This window comes from Oscarella lobularis, chromosome 2 (assembly GCF_947507565.1).
Source record: "Oscarella lobularis chromosome 2, ooOscLobu1.1, whole genome shotgun sequence".
Taxonomy (NCBI): domain Eukaryota; kingdom Metazoa; phylum Porifera; class Homoscleromorpha; order Homosclerophorida; family Oscarellidae; genus Oscarella; species Oscarella lobularis.
Genome location: NC_089176.1, coordinates 1228600 through 1249054, shown reverse-complemented (window position 1 = coordinate 1249054; position 20455 = coordinate 1228600). Strand labels below are relative to the sequence as shown.

The 20455-nt window shown below is 48.6% G+C and overlaps 8 protein-coding genes across 13 annotated transcripts; 2 read left to right on the top strand and 6 right to left on the bottom strand.

Annotated features, from left to right (window-relative positions):
- Positions 1-50: 50 nt before the first annotated feature.
- LOC136183812 (ER lumen protein-retaining receptor 2-like) lies at positions 51-1327 on the bottom strand. Its single transcript, XM_065970583.1, has 4 exons — positions 1176-1327; positions 854-1113; positions 271-523; positions 51-202 (listed from the first exon to the last, which is right to left on the bottom strand). Exons 1-4 carry the CDS (start codon positions 1264-1266, stop codon positions 168-170), a joined length of 639 nt encoding a protein of 212 aa, XP_065826655.1. The 5' UTR covers positions 1267-1327; the 3' UTR covers positions 51-167.
- Positions 1328-1514: 187 nt separating this feature from the next.
- Positions 1515-3122, top strand: LOC136200280 (3-ketoacyl-CoA thiolase, mitochondrial-like). The gene is made up of 7 exons (XM_065990649.1): positions 1515-1697; positions 1745-1873; positions 1965-2081; positions 2135-2282; positions 2340-2503; positions 2552-2752; positions 2813-3122. Exons 1-7 carry the CDS (start codon positions 1518-1520, stop codon positions 3047-3049), a joined length of 1176 nt encoding a protein of 391 aa, XP_065846721.1. The 5' UTR covers positions 1515-1517; the 3' UTR covers positions 3050-3122.
- Positions 3123-3176: 54 nt separating this feature from the next.
- LOC136200279 (uncharacterized) lies at positions 3177-6632 on the bottom strand. 4 transcript variants are annotated; one of them, XM_065990647.1, is made up of 9 exons: positions 6575-6632; positions 6376-6512; positions 5962-6322; positions 5862-5893; positions 4920-5804; positions 4635-4855; positions 4447-4575; positions 4001-4391; positions 3177-3953 (listed from the first exon to the last, which is right to left on the bottom strand). In XM_065990647.1, exons 5-9 carry the CDS (start codon positions 5137-5139, stop codon positions 3319-3321), a joined length of 1596 nt encoding a protein of 531 aa, XP_065846719.1. In that variant the 5' UTR covers positions 5140-5804; positions 5862-5893; positions 5962-6322; positions 6376-6512; positions 6575-6632; the 3' UTR covers positions 3177-3318. The 4 variants fall into 4 exon arrangements, with proteins under 4 accessions (XP_065846719.1, XP_065846720.1, XP_065846718.1 ...); XM_065990648.1 differs by having other exon boundaries at positions 4920-5797; XM_065990646.1 differs by having other exon boundaries at positions 5862-6012; positions 6071-6322.
- Positions 6633-10060: 3428 nt separating this feature from the next.
- On the bottom strand, positions 10061-14428 carry LOC136200244 (uncharacterized PE-PGRS family protein PE_PGRS54-like). 3 transcript variants are annotated; one of them, XM_065990596.1, is made up of 13 exons: positions 14321-14428; positions 14121-14259; positions 13906-14068; positions 13748-13856; positions 13402-13700; positions 13178-13342; positions 12729-13122; positions 11450-12681; positions 11293-11395; positions 11178-11242; positions 11050-11125; positions 10910-10992; positions 10061-10845 (listed from the first exon to the last, which is right to left on the bottom strand). In XM_065990596.1, the coding sequence occupies exons 2-8, from the start codon at positions 14246-14248 to the stop codon at positions 12047-12049; spliced, it is 1893 nt and encodes a 630-aa protein (XP_065846668.1). In that variant the 5' UTR covers positions 14249-14259; positions 14321-14428; the 3' UTR covers positions 10061-10845; positions 10910-10992; positions 11050-11125; positions 11178-11242; positions 11293-11395; positions 11450-12046. The 3 variants fall into 3 exon arrangements, with proteins under 3 accessions (XP_065846668.1, XP_065846670.1, XP_065846669.1); XM_065990598.1 differs by lacking the exon at positions 14321-14428 and having other exon boundaries at positions 10061-10481; positions 10548-10845; positions 14121-14253; XM_065990597.1 differs by lacking the exon at positions 14321-14428 and having other exon boundaries at positions 11450-11634; positions 11718-12681; positions 14121-14253.
- Positions 14420-15157, bottom strand: LOC136200245 (sarcoplasmic reticulum histidine-rich calcium-binding protein-like). The gene is made up of 4 exons (XM_065990600.1): positions 14950-15157; positions 14828-14899; positions 14678-14766; positions 14420-14624 (listed from the first exon to the last, which is right to left on the bottom strand). The coding sequence occupies exons 1-4, from the start codon at positions 15127-15129 to the stop codon at positions 14558-14560; spliced, it is 408 nt and encodes a 135-aa protein (XP_065846672.1). The 5' UTR covers positions 15130-15157; the 3' UTR covers positions 14420-14557.
- Positions 15158-15897: 740 nt separating this feature from the next.
- On the top strand, positions 15898-16791 carry LOC136183876 (neuralized-like protein 4). Its single transcript, XM_065970683.1, has 2 exons — positions 15898-16530; positions 16585-16791. The coding sequence occupies exons 1-2, from the start codon at positions 15918-15920 to the stop codon at positions 16728-16730; spliced, it is 759 nt and encodes a 252-aa protein (XP_065826755.1). The 5' UTR covers positions 15898-15917; the 3' UTR covers positions 16731-16791.
- Positions 16561-18270, bottom strand: LOC136183875 (ketimine reductase mu-crystallin-like). The gene is made up of 9 exons (XM_065970682.1): positions 17951-18270; positions 17738-17894; positions 17622-17684; positions 17463-17564; positions 17219-17399; positions 17046-17167; positions 16911-16995; positions 16792-16853; positions 16561-16738 (listed from the first exon to the last, which is right to left on the bottom strand). Exons 1-9 carry the CDS (start codon positions 18124-18126, stop codon positions 16694-16696), a joined length of 993 nt encoding a protein of 330 aa, XP_065826754.1. The 5' UTR covers positions 18127-18270; the 3' UTR covers positions 16561-16693.
- A 92-nt stretch (positions 18271-18362) lies between these two features.
- Positions 18363-20443, bottom strand: LOC136183873 (actin-related protein 2/3 complex subunit 1A-like). Its single transcript, XM_065970681.1, has 14 exons — positions 20288-20443; positions 20151-20236; positions 20029-20094; positions 19857-19968; positions 19722-19791; positions 19619-19666; positions 19458-19517; positions 19296-19402; positions 19140-19242; positions 19007-19082; positions 18853-18959; positions 18715-18804; positions 18562-18652; positions 18363-18503 (listed from the first exon to the last, which is right to left on the bottom strand). The coding sequence occupies exons 1-14, from the start codon at positions 20358-20360 to the stop codon at positions 18465-18467; spliced, it is 1128 nt and encodes a 375-aa protein (XP_065826753.1). The 5' UTR covers positions 20361-20443; the 3' UTR covers positions 18363-18464.
- Between the last annotated feature and the right edge of the window lie 12 nt (positions 20444-20455).

Genomic DNA, 20455 nt, shown 5'->3' with positions numbered 1-20455 from the left:
CACACAGTTCACACCCGTTTTTGAGAGTTCGCTAGCGTGCGCTCGACTACTACAGCGTCGCCCGAATGTTACACCAACCGAGAGTTCACGAGGAATAAAAGCCGACACACAAACAGAAGAGAAAGAGCGATTGCCTGTTTATCTTATACACACACACGCAGCAGAGTCTACGCCGGCAACTGTAATTGCTGGCCTTGAAGAACTGCAGAAAAAGAAAAACAGAAGCATCGATTAGAAAATTCAATTTTTGATTTCCAAATCCTTATAAACCTTTTGTGATGTAAAGATAGAAGAAGTCGCAGTAGAAGGCGGTTTGAACCGCACCGGCTACAATTGCAATCAAATCATAGAAGCCTTCTGTATAGTAGCGGTATATCCAATTGACGAGATACATTGCCCTGTACGCGCCCAACGCGAACAAATAGTGGCTCGTAATCGTCTCGGCTGAGCCCGTCTTGGAGACCATGAACAGTTGAGGAAGAATGGCCATCGATTCAAGGTAGATTGAAAACGTCCATATGATCTATAGAAAAGAAAGAAAATCGATTTCACTGTTATAGACAATTTGCAGGTACAAAGAGTAGTATACTGAGCACGGAATCATCTTTTAACACGTAGACTATAGATAATCCCCTTGGACACATGCTACCCAAGCTAAAGTCTCTTAGATGATTCCATTATGGTAGATTCTATTTCCTGCTTCTATAGCAACCCCTCTACTCAGGATATTCTCTTCATCTCTCTTTCTCTCACACATACAATAATCTCTCTCCTCTTACACGTACTTTCTCATACATACAATAATCTCTCTCCCCCACCCCCTCTACACGTACACACGTCAAGGAGAACGAACCTCCATTACTGAGAAGTCGTGATTGACGAGAACGGCGAGTCCGGCCGTAGGAAGGACGACGAATTCCATCCGAAAGGTGTCGTGATTCGAATCGTACGTCGCCTTGAAGTGCACGTAGATGAGATAGACGGTGACGTAGGAGGACACGATAAAGACGATTTTCATCGTCGTGTTGTAGACCGAGATGAAATTCGTCACCAGATCGAGATAGCGCGCCGTGAAGACCATCGCGAACAATATTTGACTTTTACCCGATATGCCTGCAACGAGCCACGACGAGTGAAAGAGCGACAATGTCGCAAAAAAGTTCGAGGACGCTCACCTGCACACGATCTCGACCTCCATATCTTAACGAGAAGAATTAGGATAGCGAGAAGGTGAGATAGATCGCCGGCTAGTCGAAAAATGTTCATTGCGGTGGGGTTTCTTCGCTTTTTCTATCGATCTTGGCGTGTCGATCCGGGGAACGTGCCGTCAACGTGGCAAACTTCCCGGAATGAAAAAAGGCGCACGCGCAAATCGAGCGACCTACACGCACGTATCGACAAAAATAAAAAGGCCTTGCAAATGAATAAAAAAGTGCACAGAAGAGAATGAATTGTTGCGTAGTATAGTATTACTAGTAAAGAGGCGTGACGTAAACAAGTAGTGCGCACGCGCAGAAATGGCAACAAGACGAGTTTTCGTTGTTGCTGCCAAAAGGACTCCATTCGGAGCTTTTGGCGGTCTTCTAAAGAACGTAACAGAGACAGATCTTGGAGTCCATGCAGCCAAAGCTGCTTTGGCCGCCGGGAAAGTTCCCCTCGAAGCGGTATCATCAGTAATATTCGGAAACGTTATTCAAGTAGGTCTCATTTCCGAAACAGTCGCAGGCTGCAGTTCATATTTTAGTCTTCGAGTAACGCTGCCTATCTTGCTCGTCATGTCGGTCTCAAGTGTGGCCTTCCCGTCGAAGTCAACGCTCTGTCCATAAACCGATTGTGTGGTACTGGATTTCAGGCAATTATCAGCGGTGCTCACGTGAGTTCTTGTAGTAATGTGAAGCACGCTAATTATTTTTTAATTAATTAAATAATTAAAAATTGGACTCGTGTAATGGAAAAACTCCTAGGAAATTGCTCTTGGGGAATCGGACGTGGTTCTCACCGGAGCAACGGAGAACATGAGTATGGCACCTTTTGCTACATTCACTAGCCGATTTGGAGTCCGTCTTGGCCATGATATGAAGGTGGAAAAGAAATCCCCATCCATAGATCTAGATTGCCTTATCTTTCTTTCTAGCTCGTTGATGTGCTGTGGGCTGGATTGCGTGATTCGTACGTTGATATGCCCATGGGAGTCACGGCAGAGAATCTAGCTGAGCGTTATAAAATCTCTCGGGAAGACTGTGACCTGTACGCTCTCCAGTCACAGACCCGTTGGAAAGAAGGCAAATGCTGATAATTATAATTAGGTCGTTGCCATCGTAACGGATGTAATTCTGTAGCTAATGATGCTGGACGCTTTGAAGCGGAAATGGCGCCAATTGAACTGAAGAAGAAGACGATGACGACGGACGAGCATCCTCGTCCAGCGACAAACATCGAAAGTCTCCGAGCCCTACCAACTGTCTTTTCGAAAACGGGAACAGTGACGGCAGGAAATGCGTCTGTAAGAGAACGCAATTTGACGATCAAGATAAAACCTTTCTCTTGTTAGGGAATCTGCGACGGCGCCGGTTCGGTTATCCTAGCTTCTGAGGCGAGCATTGAAAGACACGGCTTGCAGCCGTTAGCTCGTGTCGTTGCTTATCACGTTTCGGGCGTTGATCCGACAATTATGGGAATTGGTCCTGCTCCGGCCATTCGCGGCGTCTTGGAAAAGGCGGGGCTCTCCTTAGATGACATTTCACTAGTAGATGTAAGAACCTTATCTATTCTTAGAGAGGAATTAATTAATTAATATTAGCTGTGTTTGTAGATCAATGAGGCGTTTGCTCCCCAGTATCTTGCTGTTGAGAAGGAGCTGGGACTCGATCGAGAGAAGACGAATTGTAATGGAGGTGCCATTGCTCTCGGTCATCCTTTGGCTGCATCCGGTTCGCGAATTTCTGCTCATCTGGTTCATCAGTTGCAAAGAACTCAAGGACGTTATGCCATTGGTTCGGCGTGCATTGGCGGAGGTCAAGGAATCGCCGTACTCTTTGAAAAGTGCTAAGACGTCGTGGCTCACGGCAGTTTTGATGTTGCACATATTGTATACCTGCTTTCAAGCAAAAACAAGTAAAATACTTTTTTGAGTACTGCACCGTGGATACCTCGGGATGAACAGGTCAGAACTGTACTTCACATAGCTAAATACTGTCCTTTATAGAGCAAAGGCACTTTTCACTAAAACAGAGCAGTGAAACCAACACCAAGAAAAACGTTAGCAGCAATACTAGCAAGTTGAAGTTAGTGGCCCGCGAAAAGAAATAGGTCGGCCTACTACCACGAAATAACAACGTACCCATCGTTCCCCCAATTTCCGTAGCTCCCCGTGTAGTCGTTATCACCGCGTCCTCCCGCGCTTCCTCCCGATCCCGAGACCGTCGTTCCCGTTCCAAGGCTGCTGGCAAAAAAGCCTGAACCACCTCCACCGCCGTTCCCGTAGCATCCTCCACCGCCACCGCCTCCACCGTGGAACCCGCCGCCCCCACCGCCGCCACCTCCATCGCCTCTAACGCAGCCCGACGTGCCACCTCGTCCGCATCCGAATCCACCAACAGCTCCTCCGGAAATCTGCGTAAAACTTCCACCGTGACCGCCGTTCTGTCCTTGTCCCAATTGTCCCGTTGAATATCCGCGTCCGCTGCTACCCCCAGAGCCGGGACCGCTCTGCGTTCCTCCGCCACCGCCTTGTTTTCCACTGCAACTGTCCGTGGTTCCCCTTCCACCTGTAAGACCACCGCCGGCTCCTCCGTCCCCACTCCGACCTCCGGCCCCTCCAGCCCCGCCACCGGCTGCAACTATGAGAAAATTATCAGAGCTTCTTCTGATGCACGAACCGCCTCCGCCACCGCCACCGCAATACGTTACGCCGTTAGATCCTCTAACGCCAACGGTGACGAGCAATGTGTCGCCTATACAAAGCTGAAGTGTCTACATTTCCTCTATACGACTTCCTTACCTGCTTTAACTCCAGACGTCATACTTATTCTCGTAAAGCCGCCGCCTCCACCTGGCCTATTTCCCGCGCCTTTTCCGCCACCGGCGCCCCAAATTTTAATGGTGAGCGGATATTGGTGAGAGGGTACGCCATTGGGTACAACGAACTGAACGATCGAGCCGCTGGACACAAACCTTTTACTTCCTGCAACGTAAGGAGTAGTGATCAAAATACTGAACTTTCGATTGGTGAAAGCTCCGTGAATATCGGTGGCTTGAATCGAGAAGTCATAATTCGTATTCGTGCTGACGTCGGCGGCCGTGCCGAAAATTGTTCCCTTTACATGATCTAATTTAAATCCAGTTGGAAGCTTTTGAGATTTCGGAAGCACATAATAAAATCTATCATTTTCCTACAGAGAGGAGAATGCGGAGAAATCCGATCTTATCACAGAACGTTTTACTAACAGGATCGGTCGCTTTTACGTTGACAGTCCCAAATTTTCTTTCTTCGACGGTTAGTAAGGAACCAGCAGGCGTGATCCACTCGGGCGGTTGATTTGCAGCGCCACCAACGATGCTCATTTCACAGTAAATCTATTCATGCCAGCTATACATGTATACAGATCCGTATCATACGTACGGTATCGTTTTACCAGAAACGGGTTTTTGTAAGCGGACCGCGGCGGATCTGGATAAATCCAGTAAACGCCGCTTCGAGCATTTATCACGTTTTCTTTGATATGGCGGCACGACTTTCCGGGATTGTCGGGACTGCTCCCTAGGGGCCTAGTTCCGCTTTCCGCAGACAAAGACAGCCACTTGTGGCCGTTGCAATACACCGGCACAGCCTTTACGTAGTCGAACATCAAGACCCCTGAGACATGCATGCAGTTAGACTAAAGTCAGTGAAACTGAGCTGTGTATACAACCACGAGTACCTGTGATCTCCAAATCGCACACTTTATCACGCAAATTTTCCAGTTTGTTTGAACACGGCGACTTTTCCACAGATGTGCGCACCTCTTTGCTTACCGGCATTGGAGTCTCGTCGGAAAGCGACTCGGAAGGGCTTTCTTCTTCTTTTTCGGAAGATATCCCACTTGCCAAAGCCACAATCACGGCAAAGAAGTGATAACGAGTCGCGCCAAAAGAAACCATCTTCTCGCCTGACACTAAGAAGTCTTACAGGTTAGTACGTACAGGCTCTGCCGCTCCGTGTGGAGACAGACTGATTAATAGGCCCTAAATCCACTGGCTATACACGGCACCGTGTGACCTCTAAATATTTGCTTATCTCGCTAAACAGATGAACTCGCGTCATCGCTTTCTTTTCATTGCACGCCTGCTGTTGACTTTCGTACAGAGCGAGCCAACCGATTTATTTACTCTAATCCCACCCCGTGGGGACCGCACGTGTTACCGTACTATAGAGCTGCTATTCTCGCGTGCTGGGACAGTCAAAACAGGGTATTGCTTTGATACCGTGATTTATTGATCACCAGCTCGGCCTTCGGGACCCTCGCCGTTCCGTGTCTTATCTCCAATAGCGTTGTGCGTCGTCAAAACGGATATGCCGGTCCCTTTTTATCTCCCAATTGAACCCGGTAACACAACACAACAAGCTCCATCGTTGCGTCTTCCACGGTCTTAGAGGGACCACATCATAGATGGTCCCAAGGCTATGGTAGCAGCTTGGAAGCGGACGTCTGGTTCGACTAGGTTCCGGAACTTCGTTGTGATTTCAAATTCTTTGAAAAGTGCTGAGACATCGTTGCTCGTGGCAATTTTGATGTTGCACAAATGAACTATTGTATACCTATTTTCTAGCAAAAAAAGGGAAAAAAGGGTTGGAAGATTGCACACGTTCGTTTTAATGATACCTCAAAGGTGAGAGGTGTCTTTATTGTGAAACCTAGCGAAAATTGGCGTATGCTCAGTTCCGTACTTCACTAAACCAGGTCTGCAGCACCTGTTACGCACCTTATTTCTCCTCAATAAATAAGATGCACAGCGTGTCTGTTGTAGGGAGAACTGTATTTCACATGCCTAGAGACGCTTTCCCGTAGGCTTTTCAAATTTCTTATGTTACCTTCGAGGAACCCAACCGTTCGTTCTGTCAGCAAATACCGTATTTAATTAGTAGATTCAGGCCTTTCTTTCCGCCACATGAGAAGGACATTTCGTTCTCGAGGCTCTTCATTATCGATGATGTCATCAAAAGCGTTTTCGCTCGAAAATTCTTCTATTGGCTTCGCTGGCGATTCGATTGGCGTTTTCCTGAGCGGATTGACCAAAAATGAAGACAGCGGTGGGCGCTGAACGTCCGTTTGACGCGATTCGTCTAAGGAATGGGCTCGATAAGTGAAATCGACGAGCGCGATTGCATTTACTGACCTAAAGGCGGCTTATCCGAGGACACGGAGCTCGGTGAAGACATCAGCGAAGACGAAAAGGCTGAACGAAGAGTTGCGGCGAGCACACGGCGCTTTTTCTGCAGTCATTTCGCCGATCTTGAACGAAGCGAAAGCGCGCTAAGGGACGAACGCGCGAAAATGAGCGGCGAAATAACGAAAGAAATAAGGAAAAGACTTACATAAAAGCGTAGTCGAACCACGTTTTCTCCGCCATCTTCTTTCGATGAAAGTGCGAAATCTTGCACCACCCAACGGAATCGTTATGCAATCAATAACGAAAACCGGTTTGAATACCGGTTTTCGTTTCGCGCCTCTACGTTACCGACCAACCAGAACGCTAGGCGAGCCCCACGTGATTGCAACGGACCAATGACCACGCTGGGCGTGGTTACGCTGTTCATAAACGAAGTGCACACCGATTTTCCTTCAGTTGCGGCTGAGGGTGGATGCGGCGTGGTTCGCCACGTCTCGTCCTTGAACGGACCGGCTCGGGGGAAGGCAAAAGGCAAGTTTGGATTGGCGGATCAGCGTGGCCCACGGTTTTTACCGTGCCGGAGCCTGTAGGCAGGGCGAAGGGGGGCTTCGGCCTCGGTACGCGCACTGGGCAAAACGATCGCCGATGTCTTATTGTTGCCAACAAGCACGAACTGCGCTAGGCTCGAGCGGTTACGGCTTGGAGGGGGTGTTCAAAAACGGTCTGGTTGCCGGCACTTTTCTCACCCGACGGCACGATTAGACGGAGGATGATCCGGCTCAGGTGAAGTCAATTCGGCATTGCACTGTCTTTCTTGTCGGCCTCTACAAACAGTGGTCGGCCGTTCTCCAACTCAGAAGCCCTGGTTCTTAGCCTTGTGCTTACCAATGCGGTCAGGTATCGTCGCGCCGGGGGACTCGGTATTAGGGACCGACTACTCGTCCAGGCGGATACTGATTGAGGGGGCCGATGAAGCAGCAACTCACCCGAAACTTTTTGGAAGGGAGTCATCGCTTTGCGAAGACTTCCCTGGGCTACGAAGCGTCCGAACCTCCACGCGGTGTAGCCTGGATAACGCTAATACGGACGCAACAAAACAGGTACGTACGACGATTATTTGGCAGTGACTAACTCTTTTTTTTTAGGTGCACGGAAGCGTGGCGCGAGGGGCTCCGAAGATAGAAGGGCAGAACGAGTCCGATAGCGAGTGTATGTATTTTTTTGTATCTGAATAAATGTTAATCGTAAAACGCTGTCGTAAAAACAACTCGCGTGCGCGTCATGACGTCTCCTCAGCGTCGTTCTTCCAAACAACGAGAGGCGGCAATTTTGATGTTGCACAATGAAATGTTGTAAAAATACTTTTTGGGTACTGCACCGTGGATACCTCGGAAGTCAGAAGTGCCAACAAATTAGTGCAAAACCTAGCAAAAAAATTGGCAAAATACTTAACGAGACCCCACGTGATGTTAAATTCAAGGTCTGCAGCAAATGTTTTACACGCACCTTAGTCCGTGGAGGAGAAATGAGATGCACAGGTCAGAACTGTACTTCACATGCCTAAATACTGTCCTTTCAAAGAGCAAAACACTTTATACTAAAACAGAGCAGTAAAACCAACACCAAGAAAGAAGATAGCAGCAAGTTATAGTGGCCCGCGAGAAGAAATAGGTCGGCCTACTACCACGAAATAACAACGTACCCATCGTTCCCCCAATTTCCGTAGCTCCCCGTGTAGTCGCTATCACCGCGTCCTCCCGCGCTTCCTCCCGATCCCGAGGCCGTCGTTCCCGTGCCGAAGCTGCTGGCAAAAAAGCCCGACCCACCTCCACCGCCGCTCCCGTGGCATCCTCCACCGCCGCCGCCGCCGCCGTAGAGCCCGCCGCCCCCGCCCCCGCCGCCTCCATCGCCGTTAACGCAGCCGGACGTGCCGCCTCGTCCGCATCCGAATCCACCAGCAGCTCCTCCGGCAATCTCCGAAAAACCTCCACCGTGACCGCCGTTCTGTCCTTGCCCCGACTGTCCCCTCGAATATCCGCGCCCGCTGTCACCCCCAGAACCGGGACCGTTCTGCGTTCCACCGCTACCGCCTTGGTTTCCAGTGCAACCGTCCGTGCTGCCCTTTCCACCTGTAAGACCACCGCCGACTCCTCCTTCGCCGCTCTGCACATGAGCTCCGGCACCTCCGGCGCCGCCACCGGCTGCAACTATAAGAAAATTATCAGAGTTTCGTCTGACGCACGAACCGCCTCCGCCTCCGCCACCGCAACGCGACACGCCGTTGGATCCTTTGACGCCAACGGTGACAAGCAGCGTGTCGCCTACATAAAAAGCTGAAATGCTTACGTTTCCTCTGCGTGATTTCCTTACCTGCTGTAACTCCCGACGTCATACTTATTTTTGAAAAGCCGCCGCCTCCACCGCGCGTACTTTCCGCACCTGTTCCGCCACCGGCGCCCCAAATTTTAATGGTGAGCGGATATTGGTGAGAGGGCACGCCATTGGGTACCACGAACTGAACGGTCGATCCGCTGGACACGAACTTTTTATTTCCTGCAACGTAAGGAGTGGTGATCAAAATACTGAACTTTCGATCGGTGATAGCTCCGTGAATATCGGTGGCTTGAATCGAGAAGTCATAATTCGTATTCTCGCTGACGTCGGCGGCCGTGCCGAAAATTGTTCCCTTTGCAGGATCTAATTTAAATCCAGTCGGAAGTTTCTGAGATTTCGGAAGCACATAATAAAGTCCTTTGTTTTCCTAAAGAAGGGAGAATGCGGAGAAATCCGATCTCATCACAGAACGTTTTACTAACAGGATCGGTGGCTTTTACGTCGACAGTCCCAAATTTTCTTTCTTCAACGGTTAGTAAGGAACCAGCAGGCGTGATCCACTCGGGCGGTTGATTTGCAACGCCGCCATCGATGCTCATTTCACAGTAAATCTATTCATGCCAGCTATATGTCCCGCTACCGCAAGATACAGAACCGTATGATCATACGGTATCGTTTTACCTGAAACGGGCTTTTGTAAGCGGACCGCGGCGGATCTGGATGAATCCAGTAAATGCCGCTTTGAGCATTTATCACGTTTTCTTTGATATGGCCGCACGACTTTCCGGGATTGTCGGGACTGCTTCCTAGGGGCCTAGTTCCGCTTTCATCAGGCAAAGACAGCCACTGAATGCCGTTGCAATACACCGGCACAGCCTTTACGTAGTCGAACATCAAGACCCCTGACATGCACGCAGTTAATTAATTAAACTAAAGTCAGTGACACTGAGCTGCGTATATAACCACGAGTACCTGTTATCTCCAAATCGCACACTTTGTCACGCACGTTTTCCAGTTTGTTTGAACACAGTGACTTTTCCAAAGATGTGCGCCACTTTTTGCTTATTGGAGTCTCCTCGGAAAGCGAAGTGCTTTCTTGGTCTTTGTCCGAAGGCAAAAGGATCATCCCGCTTGCCAAAGCCACAATCACGGCAAAGCAGAGAAAACGAGTCACGCCAAAAGAAACCATCTTCTCGCCTGACACCAAAAAGTCTTACAGGTTAGTATCTGCTACTCCGTGGACAGACACAGACAGACAGACTATATACAGGCCTAGGACCTAAACTTGAATCAAATGATACGGCGGCACGGCGACTTTTCAAGTTGCTATCTCACTAAACCGATTAACCCACGTACGTCAGACTTGATCGGATTTAAACGGTAGAATGATAAAAAAGGCAGGGGAAGAAAGAGGACAGACGCTATTCATCATCGTCGTCATTCTGTTCGTCTTGAACTTGCGTTACCGCCTCCTTTGCGCTGAGTACCTGCTGCTGGCTTTCGTACAGTTCAGCAAGCTTAGAAGCGAGGGCGGGGAGAAAAGGGTAAGTCAATCTGCTCTCGTTCCATTTATGGAAGAGCGAGCCAACTGATTTGTTTAGGAAATCGTAAAGAGATACCCTTTTCGCGAGATCCGCCTGCAGACGTGACCATAGAAACGTCCGCTTCCCCCGCCAGCAGACGTGACCATAGAAACGTCCGCTTCCCCCCGCGCCTTATCTGGATTCCAATACCGGCTTTGTGCGTCGGCGAAACGGACAAGTCGGCCGCTTTTATTCCTGGGCAACGCGACAAGCTCGTCGCAGAGAACGTCGCCAGTTTCGCGCGTCTTTTACGTACAGTACCTGAACCGTGTCGAACCAGACGTCCGCTTCCACGCTGCTACCATAGCAATAGTACGACTTCGGAAGCTTAATTAATTAGAAATAAGGTTGTTGGCCACCTCCGGTACAGATGGTCAATATGATTGGCAAAGGTCTCGCCAAGAAATCGTAACTTGCAAATTGCTCCGTCGCTTCGTCATAACAGGCGAGCAGAAATCCGCCGTAGCATCCGGTTCGTTTACCGGTGCCGTACGTGGTAGCCTCCAATCACGACGACGTCCAACGTGTCGCCGACTCCTTCGATATAGTCTTTTTTCAACTGGAGAAACATAAATATCTAACACTGTACGTCGTTGAGGCATGCAGTAATGTAGATACTGTACCTTGAGCCAATTGTGAGAGCGCTTTGCTATTTCGTACGTGGCATCTACGTCTAAAGTTTTGACCATCAAACCTTCACAGCTACCTAAGAACCAAGACGTGTATATGTATCAAATGCTCCTAAAGGAATAGTGTGACCCACCCTTTATTGATTCGTCAAGAAACGACGATATGGCGTCTGTATCCGAGGCAACCATCGACTTGGAAAACATGAATTCCTTAGGAAACACATCGAGAGCTCGGTGACCAGAAAGGCTGTTCATTGCTCACTCCATCGATTTCTTTGAACGACGAGTGTAACAATTCCCTACGTTTCGCCAGGGGCTCACGAGAGACTAAAAAGAGGACAAATGAAGTCAAGTGACTTGACAATGCATTCTCTCACTTCTCCGTTTAGAAAAATTAAGTCAAAAGCAAATAGACAGACTTGTATTTTGGTCTTCGAGTACTCAAATTTGAAAAGGTAAAATTTGACTCGTTTCCTTGCCCTACGCAACCGATTCCGTATCGATAATACAACATTTCACACTTTCGTTTAAAACCTGAAAAATTCTTCTTCTTCTTCACGTTTTTGCTACCTTGGGAATTCTAGATATTATATCCGGATACTTAGACGTGTTGTTCTCCTGATTACGACTGTGCTCTCTCTCCGTTGTACTTGTATTCACACACAAACGAAGCCTTGCACACAGGTCAGAACTGTACTTCACATGTCTAAATACTGTCCCTTCAAAGAGCAAAACACTTAGAAGATAGCAGCAATACTAGCAAGTTGAAGTGGCCCGCGACGGCCTACTGTCCATAGCTTACGATTCCAATAGCATTGTGCGTCGCCGAAACGGATACGTCGGTCGCTTTCATCTCCCAAACCCGACCACAACACAACAAGCCTGATCGTTGCGTCTTCTACGTATACCTTAGGGACCACATCGTAGATAGTCCCAAGTGGTACTATTGCTATGGTGGTCAAAAACTTCGTGTTGTAGCGAGAACTGTACTTCACATGCCTAGATACTGTCCTTCACAAAGAGAAACACTTTCAACTAAAACAGAGCGGTGAAGCTATTACAAAAAACGGAACGGAGATAGCAATGCTGAAAAGTTGAAATGGCACGCGCGAGAAGAAATAGGTCGGCCTCTTACCACGAAATAATAACGTACCCATCGTTCCCCCAATTTCCGTAGCTCCCCGTGTAGTCGCTGTCGCCGCGTCCTCCCGCGCTTCCTCCCGATCCCGAGGCCGTCGTTCCCGTGCCGAGGCTGCTGGCAAAAAAGCCCGACCCACCTCCACCGCCGCTCCCGTGGCATCCTCCACCGCCGCCGCCGCCGCCGTAGAGCCCGCCGCCCCCGCCCCCGCCGCCTCCATCGCCGTTAACGCAGCCGGACGTGCCGCCTCGTCCGCATCCGAATCCACCACCGGCTCCTCCGGCAATCTGCGAAGAACCTCCACCGTGACCGCCGTTCTGTCCTTGCCCCGACTGTCCCCTCGAATATCCGCGCCCGCTGTTACCCCCAGAGCCGGGACCGTTCTGCGTTGCTCCGCTACCGCCTTGATTTCCAGTGCAACCGTCCGTATTGCCCTTTCCACCTGTAAGACCACCGCCGACGCCTCCCTCCCCACTCTGAGCTCCGGCACCTCCGGCACCGCCACCGGCTGCAACTATGAGAAAATTATCCGAATTTCGTCTGACGCACGAACCGCCTCCGCCTCCGCCGCCGCAACGCGATGCGCCGTTGGATCCCTTGACGCCAACGGTGACGAGCAGCGTGTCACCTATAAAAAGCCGAAGGGTCTACGTTTCCTCTGTGCGATTTCCTCACCTGCTTTAACTCCAGACGTCATGCTTATTCTCGAAAATCCGCCGCCTCCACCGCGCGTATTTTCCGCGCCTTTTCCGCCGCCAGCGCCCCACATTTTAATGGTGAGCGGATGCCGAGAAGAGGGCACGCCATCGGGTACCACGAACTGAATGGTCAATCCGCTGGACACAAACTTCTTACTTCCTGCAACGTAAGGAACATCGGATATCAAAATGGTGAACTTTCGATCGGTGAAAGCTCCGTGAATGTCGGTGGCTCGAATTGAGAAGTCATAATTCGTATCCTTGCTGACGTCAGGGGCCGTGCCGGCAATCGTCCCCTTTACAGGATCCAACGTAAATCCAGTCGGAAGTTTTTGAAATTTCGCAAGCGTATAATTAAGTCCTTCGTTTTCCTACAGAGAGAAGAATGCGGAGAAATCCGATCTTATCACAGAAAGCTTTACTGACAGGGTCGACGGCTTTTACGTCGACGGTCCCAAATTCTTTTTCTTCGACGGTAGTTAGGGAACCGGCGGGCGTGACCCACTCGGGCGGTTTATTGGCAACGAGTTTTTCCAGCTTTGCAACACGAGTAGTCAGTTGCGCAAAAGCGTTTGCAATAAAGAGTGAAATCTATAAGAGATGCATTCACTGCGTATAAGACGAACTGATATTAGGTCGCACAACTGTACCGTTTTATTTAGGCTGTTTATTTGCGCTTTTACGTCGGCTGTCAAGCCAGGTGAACCCTTCTCGCCTTTTTGTCCTTGCGATCCTTGTGACCCTTGCGGCCCTTGGAGTCCTTGGGGTCCCAGCGGACCAATAGCTCCGGTGTCTCCTTTGCTGCCCTTTGAGCCGCTGCTTCCATTTATTCCTGCAGCTCCCTTCGAGCCCTTGTCGCCTCTTGGCCCCACGATTCCGGCTACGCCTTTTAGACCGGCCGCCCCAGTTATCCCTTGTTCTCCTTTGTCTCCCTTGTCGCCTTTGCTTCCTAAAATAACCTACTAAATAATTATTTTAGAAAAATACGCAGTTTACCAGAATCGCCGTCGATTCCCTTTTCTCCTTTGCTTCCACTACCGCCTTTGTCTCCGCGTTGTCCCGGCGTTCCCGTCGAACCGTTCACGCCAGGAGTGCCGACGTCGCCCTGCAGAAAAAAATTCTAAAGCGCTTTCTCAAATTCAACTATCGACGACCTTTTCTCCTTTGATTCCGCGACTATTGAGGGGTGTTTTACCCAAGAGAACGGTGCCCCCCGCTCCAGGCCGAAGCACGAGGTTCGTGCTGGCAGCAGATTCGACAATCAGATCGCCTTTTTCAACAGATATTCCCGGTCGCTCTCGCGCAACAGAAAGGTTCCTATAAAGGAAACGCTAAATGCTATAGATGCAGTATACAAAATTTTGGTTACCAGGAACAGACAAATAGCAAAGCGCACAAAACTTTCAGCAGTTCCTTCATAGCGTTTGGGGCATTCCGCTCACGTTTGAGCACGTGATGCCAGACTGCCAGTATATGCGAGGTCACAGCGATGACCATGCACTCCTCTCCTATAATACGTATAGGAGATTTGCTTTTAGGAGAATACCTCATTGGAAAACTTACGCGTACTTTCAAACGTTCTCAGTTTTATGATTTAATTGACAATGCTTTCCTATACCCCCAGAAAGTCAATTTTTTTCTATGATTCATTTTGCAAGTGAGCATCTCTCGAGTTTGTCAGCCCATCCACGAGAGTTTCGGGGGGACCGAATCTATGATTTTGTTATTAGGAGCAAAAAAACGACTTTGGTTGAAAAGAAAAGGAAAAGATCAAAACTGAGACACAGACTTATTAATCTATTAGGTTTAGAGATACGACTTAATCGATTCGATGTCCTTGTCAACTTCCGCTTTATTCCAGGAAGGCAAAGCACTGCAAAAAAATTAGACACCAAACAAAATAAAAAACTCTTGATTCTGGCTCACTTCCAGATGGTCGACGTCACCGTATCCAAGATTCCACCCGGTTTGCAAATAGTGTCACAGAAGCCAGCAACTGAACAATATCGGCAGTACTAAAAGTTTACGTCACTTTGCTACGCAATTAGAGATAGATCTACGGTCTTGGTTCTGTACTTTGCACATTTTACAGTTGGGCTTGGTTCTGCTCGTTTCACATGGGCAGTCTTGCTCGCAGAGCTTGCAAAACTGAAAGTACGATATAGGCATTTCTAGCCCACGACGAGAGACTTGTTCACCTTTGCATACGCGCAGTACTGGCATACGGATCCGACAGCGTATTCGTTTATCGGTGTTTCCTTGTCATCTGCATCGGTAGGAGGTTTCTGTTCGCTTGCTGTTGTGCCTCCCTCTTCCTGAAATCGTCCTACGCTGAAAAGAAGAAGGAAAACGGCGAGACAGCGAAGCGAAGCGGACATTCTCTTTGGGGCCTTCTCTTTGCACGAGGCGCTAGCGCACGTTCGCGTCACGCGTGATGTCTCGTCGATTTGAAGTTTTGGCCTTGTATCGTTGCATTCTGCGCACTGCAAGGACGTGGCAAGCTTCATCTGGTCTTTCAGAAGACACGAATGAAGAGAGACTGTACATTGAGACGGAGGCTCGTCATCTATTTCGCAAAAATAAGGATGTTCGTAATCAATCGAAAAAATGGAGCCTATTTTAATTTTCTACACGGCAGATTACAGACCCTAAAGAATTATCTCTTTGCATCAGAGAAGCAGAAGCAAGACTCGATATGGGTGCAGCACATAAAATCATTAATTAATAGAAATCACTAAGTAAATAACCACTGTATTTTTTTTGAAAAGCTCTTCATTACCAGAATCCGTATCCTAGACCAGTAAGTTCCAGAAGAGAGCCTAAAAGACCGGGACTAATTGGATATATGTTACGAAGGTTAACCTGCCACCATTGGCTGTGCCACAGTCACAGAACAAAATTGCTCAGACGCGAAGACTAAGAGAGAGTCGACCTGTGTACGTGCACTCTCAATAGAAAGAAAATCAGTGCAGAACGCGCGTGTATATCTTTGATGCACGGTTTAATTCATAAATTTGTATCTGGATAAAAAGATTGCCATCCATTCACTATGCATGTATCTACAGTATATGTGCAATAAAAATAATCGATATAGTACAGTATTTAATCTCCTCTCCAACAGAGCCCGTATCTGGTATGTAGGGTACTAAAACGAGTGCGCACTAACATGAGCTCTGGGCCTAAAGGAATTCGAATTCCTAACGTCGGCACGAAGACGCTTCGCTTCGGCTACCACCAATCGAACAATTCGTCGATGCACGTCGCCGACGACGGCCGATCGGCGCACAAAGTCAATCCGCAATCGACTTACGGCTACGGCATCGTTCTCGCTAATCGACCCGTCGTCGGCGAAACGGTTTTTACCGTCGCCATCGATCAGCATGGCAACTCGTGGTCAGGATCGTTCAAAATCGGATTGATGGCTGTGCGAAAAGGGACTCGGCTGGACGAGCTCCAAGTCGCGCGCTATTCGCCCGACTTTTCGCGTAGTTGGGTGTGGTCGGCGACGACTCTGTACTTGTTCGTCGATAGCGACTCGCCTCGTCCGCGCGGCAATTGTAATGACCAGTTTTTTGACGTGAACTTGGAGGGTTTGCAAGCGGGCGACACGTTTGGGCTCCACGTGACGCCAGAGAAACGCGGAACGCTCGCTTTCTACACGAATGGAGAGAAAGCCGGAGAAGTGACTGGAGTCTATGACAAGTGCCCGGACGACATGTTGCTTTATCCGATGGTGGACCACTACGCAAAGGGCGTCAGCACGACTGTCATTCAAGCGGGTACAACTTGTGTTCTTTCGGATAGTAGTATCCTATATAGACGTTCTTTTTTAGAAACACATATCACACGAAGCTTGCAAGGCCTTTGCCGAAGCGTTATACTAGACAGTGTTGCAAACGTCGAATGCATTCATGACTTACCTTTGCCTCTTACTCTAAAGCGTTATATACATGTAGATGAAGAAAGTGCTAGAAAATGAGGAGATCCCTGTATCATACCAATGCACGTTTACATGTTCAAGATTACGTGTAATGTTATACTTTTCGTTTCACGTAGCTATCATAGACCAGTTGGGCTGATACAACGTCCTCAATCGCCATTCCTGTAGAGATACAAAAATCCTTTTTCTAACTTCGCTGCCTCCTACTACTGTACTCACCAAGCGATTTAAATACTGTTCGCTTTGTGCAATCAATTTTAACTGTCCCTGATGCAACGTCTCCGACTTCCGCTGCTACGACGGCCTAAACGAAACAATGTCCATATGTCCTCATCTATTAGATCTACATTGTACCTTTGAAAGAATAACGTCTCCTGACTCCTTTTCAGCTGCTTCTCGACTATCGACCACCACAACAGATGACTGCATGAGTTCGTCGTCAAGCTCCCTTTGATCAGGTCGACAGGCACCAATAGCTTGAATAAAATATACATAATATGCATTTCTTCCAGCTGCAAGTGACTGACCATTGACGTGAGCTCCCTCCTTGACCCACTTGCCAAACAGAACGGGCTCTTTTGCCATGGTAACGGTCACGATAACATCGGCACCACGGACGGCTTCTTCCACGGTGCTGCATACTTTCACTCCTTCATGTTCACATGCAAATTTCTCAGCATGGGCTTGATTTCTACTCCAAACCCTGACCTGAATTAAACAGGACGTCCTTTATCTCTTATGCCAGGGAGACAAAACAAGTAGTCTGGTTACTTCTTCAAACTTTCGGACTAGACGCAACGCAGCGAGGTGGCTCCTCGCCTGATGCCCAGACCCAAGAATGGTCAACACTTTGACATCCTCAGACGATAGGTACTACGAAATAAAATCGCATTAGAAAAGGAAAGTCAATCGCTACAATTGTAGGTATACTTTCGTAGCCACAGCAGATGCTGCGGCAGTTCTCATCTCAGTGATGACTGCGCCATCAAGAATCTATAGTCAAGTAGATAATCCAGAGCGAAGCCGACCTCCACGTGCTCACTTACTGCGAGCAATGCTCCTGTTCTTGGATCGAGAAGCACGATGGTTGCCGTGTGAGTTGGCAAGCCGAGATCAGCGTTGCCGGAGTAGAATGAGACCAATTTGGCTCCTAGGCTAGACGACTCGGACTCTTTGCTGTAAGCAGGCATGACGCCAAGAAATCTGCACCCAACAGAGAGGAGATCGGTGCGACGAGATGACTCTCTTGTCTCTCTCACCCGCCATATTGTTCAACTGGAACGACTGTTCTCACCGGCTGCACTACGCTGCTGTTCGTCTTATTCGAGAAGTTCTTTAGCGCTGTTTCGATCTGCGAAATCAATTCCTGCAGATTCAAGAGCTCCTTTACTTTGGAAGACGAGATATAAAGAGGGGGGCCCTCCTCGTCCGCCATGATGATATAGTTACCTGTAAATACCACAGTATCCCGTCGAAAAATATGGAAAAGTAAGACTAGACTCTAAAAACGCCCAAAAAAATTAATTGACTGCAGGCAATTGCGCCGCAGTAGTTAATTTTCTCTGTCAGACACGGAGTAAGAGGAATGAGTAACCATAGTGTTGGAATTAGTGTTGGCATGGTACATGAATGTACCCTAAAGAGGAAGGAGCCACCCAGCATCAGACGTCCTAAACTTGACTCGTTTTTCACATAGAAAGCACAGACATCAGACAATCAAACCACAGCCACAGAAGCATGTTCTCGTGATCCGTCTCATTCACTGGCACTGCCCTAATGAATTTTCAGGCCAGCAATAGCAGACTCCAAAGACTATAAACGCAGCAAGGGCTACTACGATTAGGGACCTGTATCAATTCTAGTGCATCACCTTGACAGACCAATTCACCAGACGTCCATCAACGCCAGTGGTAGTGAACTTGGAAATCTCTGATCCCGTTCTGCTGTGAACAGTGATGTTGCTAAAGAGAAACATTTCAGATAATCAATACAATATAGCCAGCCACAAACGAATTAGACTTACGTGATGGTATTCTGATGAACGAAATTGATTGAAGTCTTCACCGCTTCAGTGGTGGCCTTCTGATCCAACGTTCGAAATTTGTCCATGGCGCTAAAGGCAAAAAAATGTAGACGTTGAGCGGGAAAGCGGCGAGTTTACCTGATAGCACCAGCCGCTTTCTTCGACGATTCAGTATCCAATTTCTCCACAAACGTGAGCTTTCCCTGATCGCTGTGGTTCACAAGTGCAGGCCAGCAGTCGTGACCCTGAAAAGAAAATCAGCTCACGTACCTCACTTCAGCAAAGCGCTTACAGCCACTACGAGACTGTTCTCAGTCAGCCAAAGGCAACACAAAAATGGCCTGAAGACACACTTGAGGGTTGCCACTCTAAAGCCAATAAAACCTCATAACGGATAAACATGGGTACGGTTCACGGCAACTTACGCCATCTCCTGAGAAGCATCGGCAACAGAGACACTAGAATCGTGACCAACCCAAGCCAACTTGTTGCCAGAGGCGGAGAAAGAGACGCCATGAACCCAGCCACCTGTGCGTGCAACGTTGCAAAATGAATTAGGACATGCATTCGTATAAAAATACCTCCTCCATTGGAAAACTCCGACATGAGATTGCCAAACGTCATCTTTTTGCCCCACACAGTCGCAGACGGTTTTCCCTCCACCTCTTTAACGTAGGCAGAAAAGACCCTTGAAGCCACCAAGTAGAAAACCGCGTTGTTTTCTTTTCGCTAGGATATGCTACCTGGTCTTGAAATCGGCACATCCAGCTGCCACGAGAATATTATTTGGATGCCAATCCACACTAAACAAACGTTCTATTAGGATCTACTGGCATGACGTGATCAAAAGCGAGTCGCTAAGGCCTCTTCTATGATCTAACGCTAACGGTTGCTAATGCAGCACCTCAGAACAGTAGAACGAATCGGCTTCTTGATATGCTTGCTGACCCACCTGGAATAGAAAACGGAACTCGTAATCTCTTCACGCCAAAAAAAAAGAATATTACCAATTCTGATCATCTTCAAAGTAGCAAATGGATATAAGACGAGCTCCACTGCCAACAGCAAATTTGTTTTCTAAAAGAACCGTTTTTAGGTTATGTTGCGGAAAGGACTAAATTTTTATTTCCATTTTTTCGAACCTTCGGGAGACCACTTCACGCACGTAGCGGCGCGATTGATTCTCAGAATCACAAGAACGGGCTCCCACTTGTTCGCTTTCTGATCATACGTCCACACGTAAGCGTTGCGATCCTGAGAGAACGTCGCCGTATCGAAAAATGCGCTCTATAACCGACGAACTCGTTTCCGTACCGCTCCGCAGGTGACGAGACGATTCGTTTTGGTGCCCCAGTCGACTCCTGTCACTCGAGAGCCGTGCTATCGGACGCGCGACGGTCGTTTTTCGGTACCGGGTTCCCCGAAAGAGGCCTCACCTCCTTCAGAACGTGAGTTCTCGTCCATTTTCCCGCTGCGAGCTTGTAGATGTGCACGTCGTTGTTGTTGGGAGAAATTGCAAGCTCTGGAAAGACTCGTTTCGCGTTTATTCGTTGGAAGAAGAGTGACGACTCACGCGTTCGATCTGCATTCCAGGCGTGGCACGTAATGGGCCCCAAAATGAGTTCGTGAACCTCTTTTCCAGACATGATTCTATCGATGCGCGGTATAGCGTTGGTGCCGCGGACTCTGGTCAGTCAACACGGCCTTTGGAACGAAAAGGAGAGATACAGTAGCGTGCTTA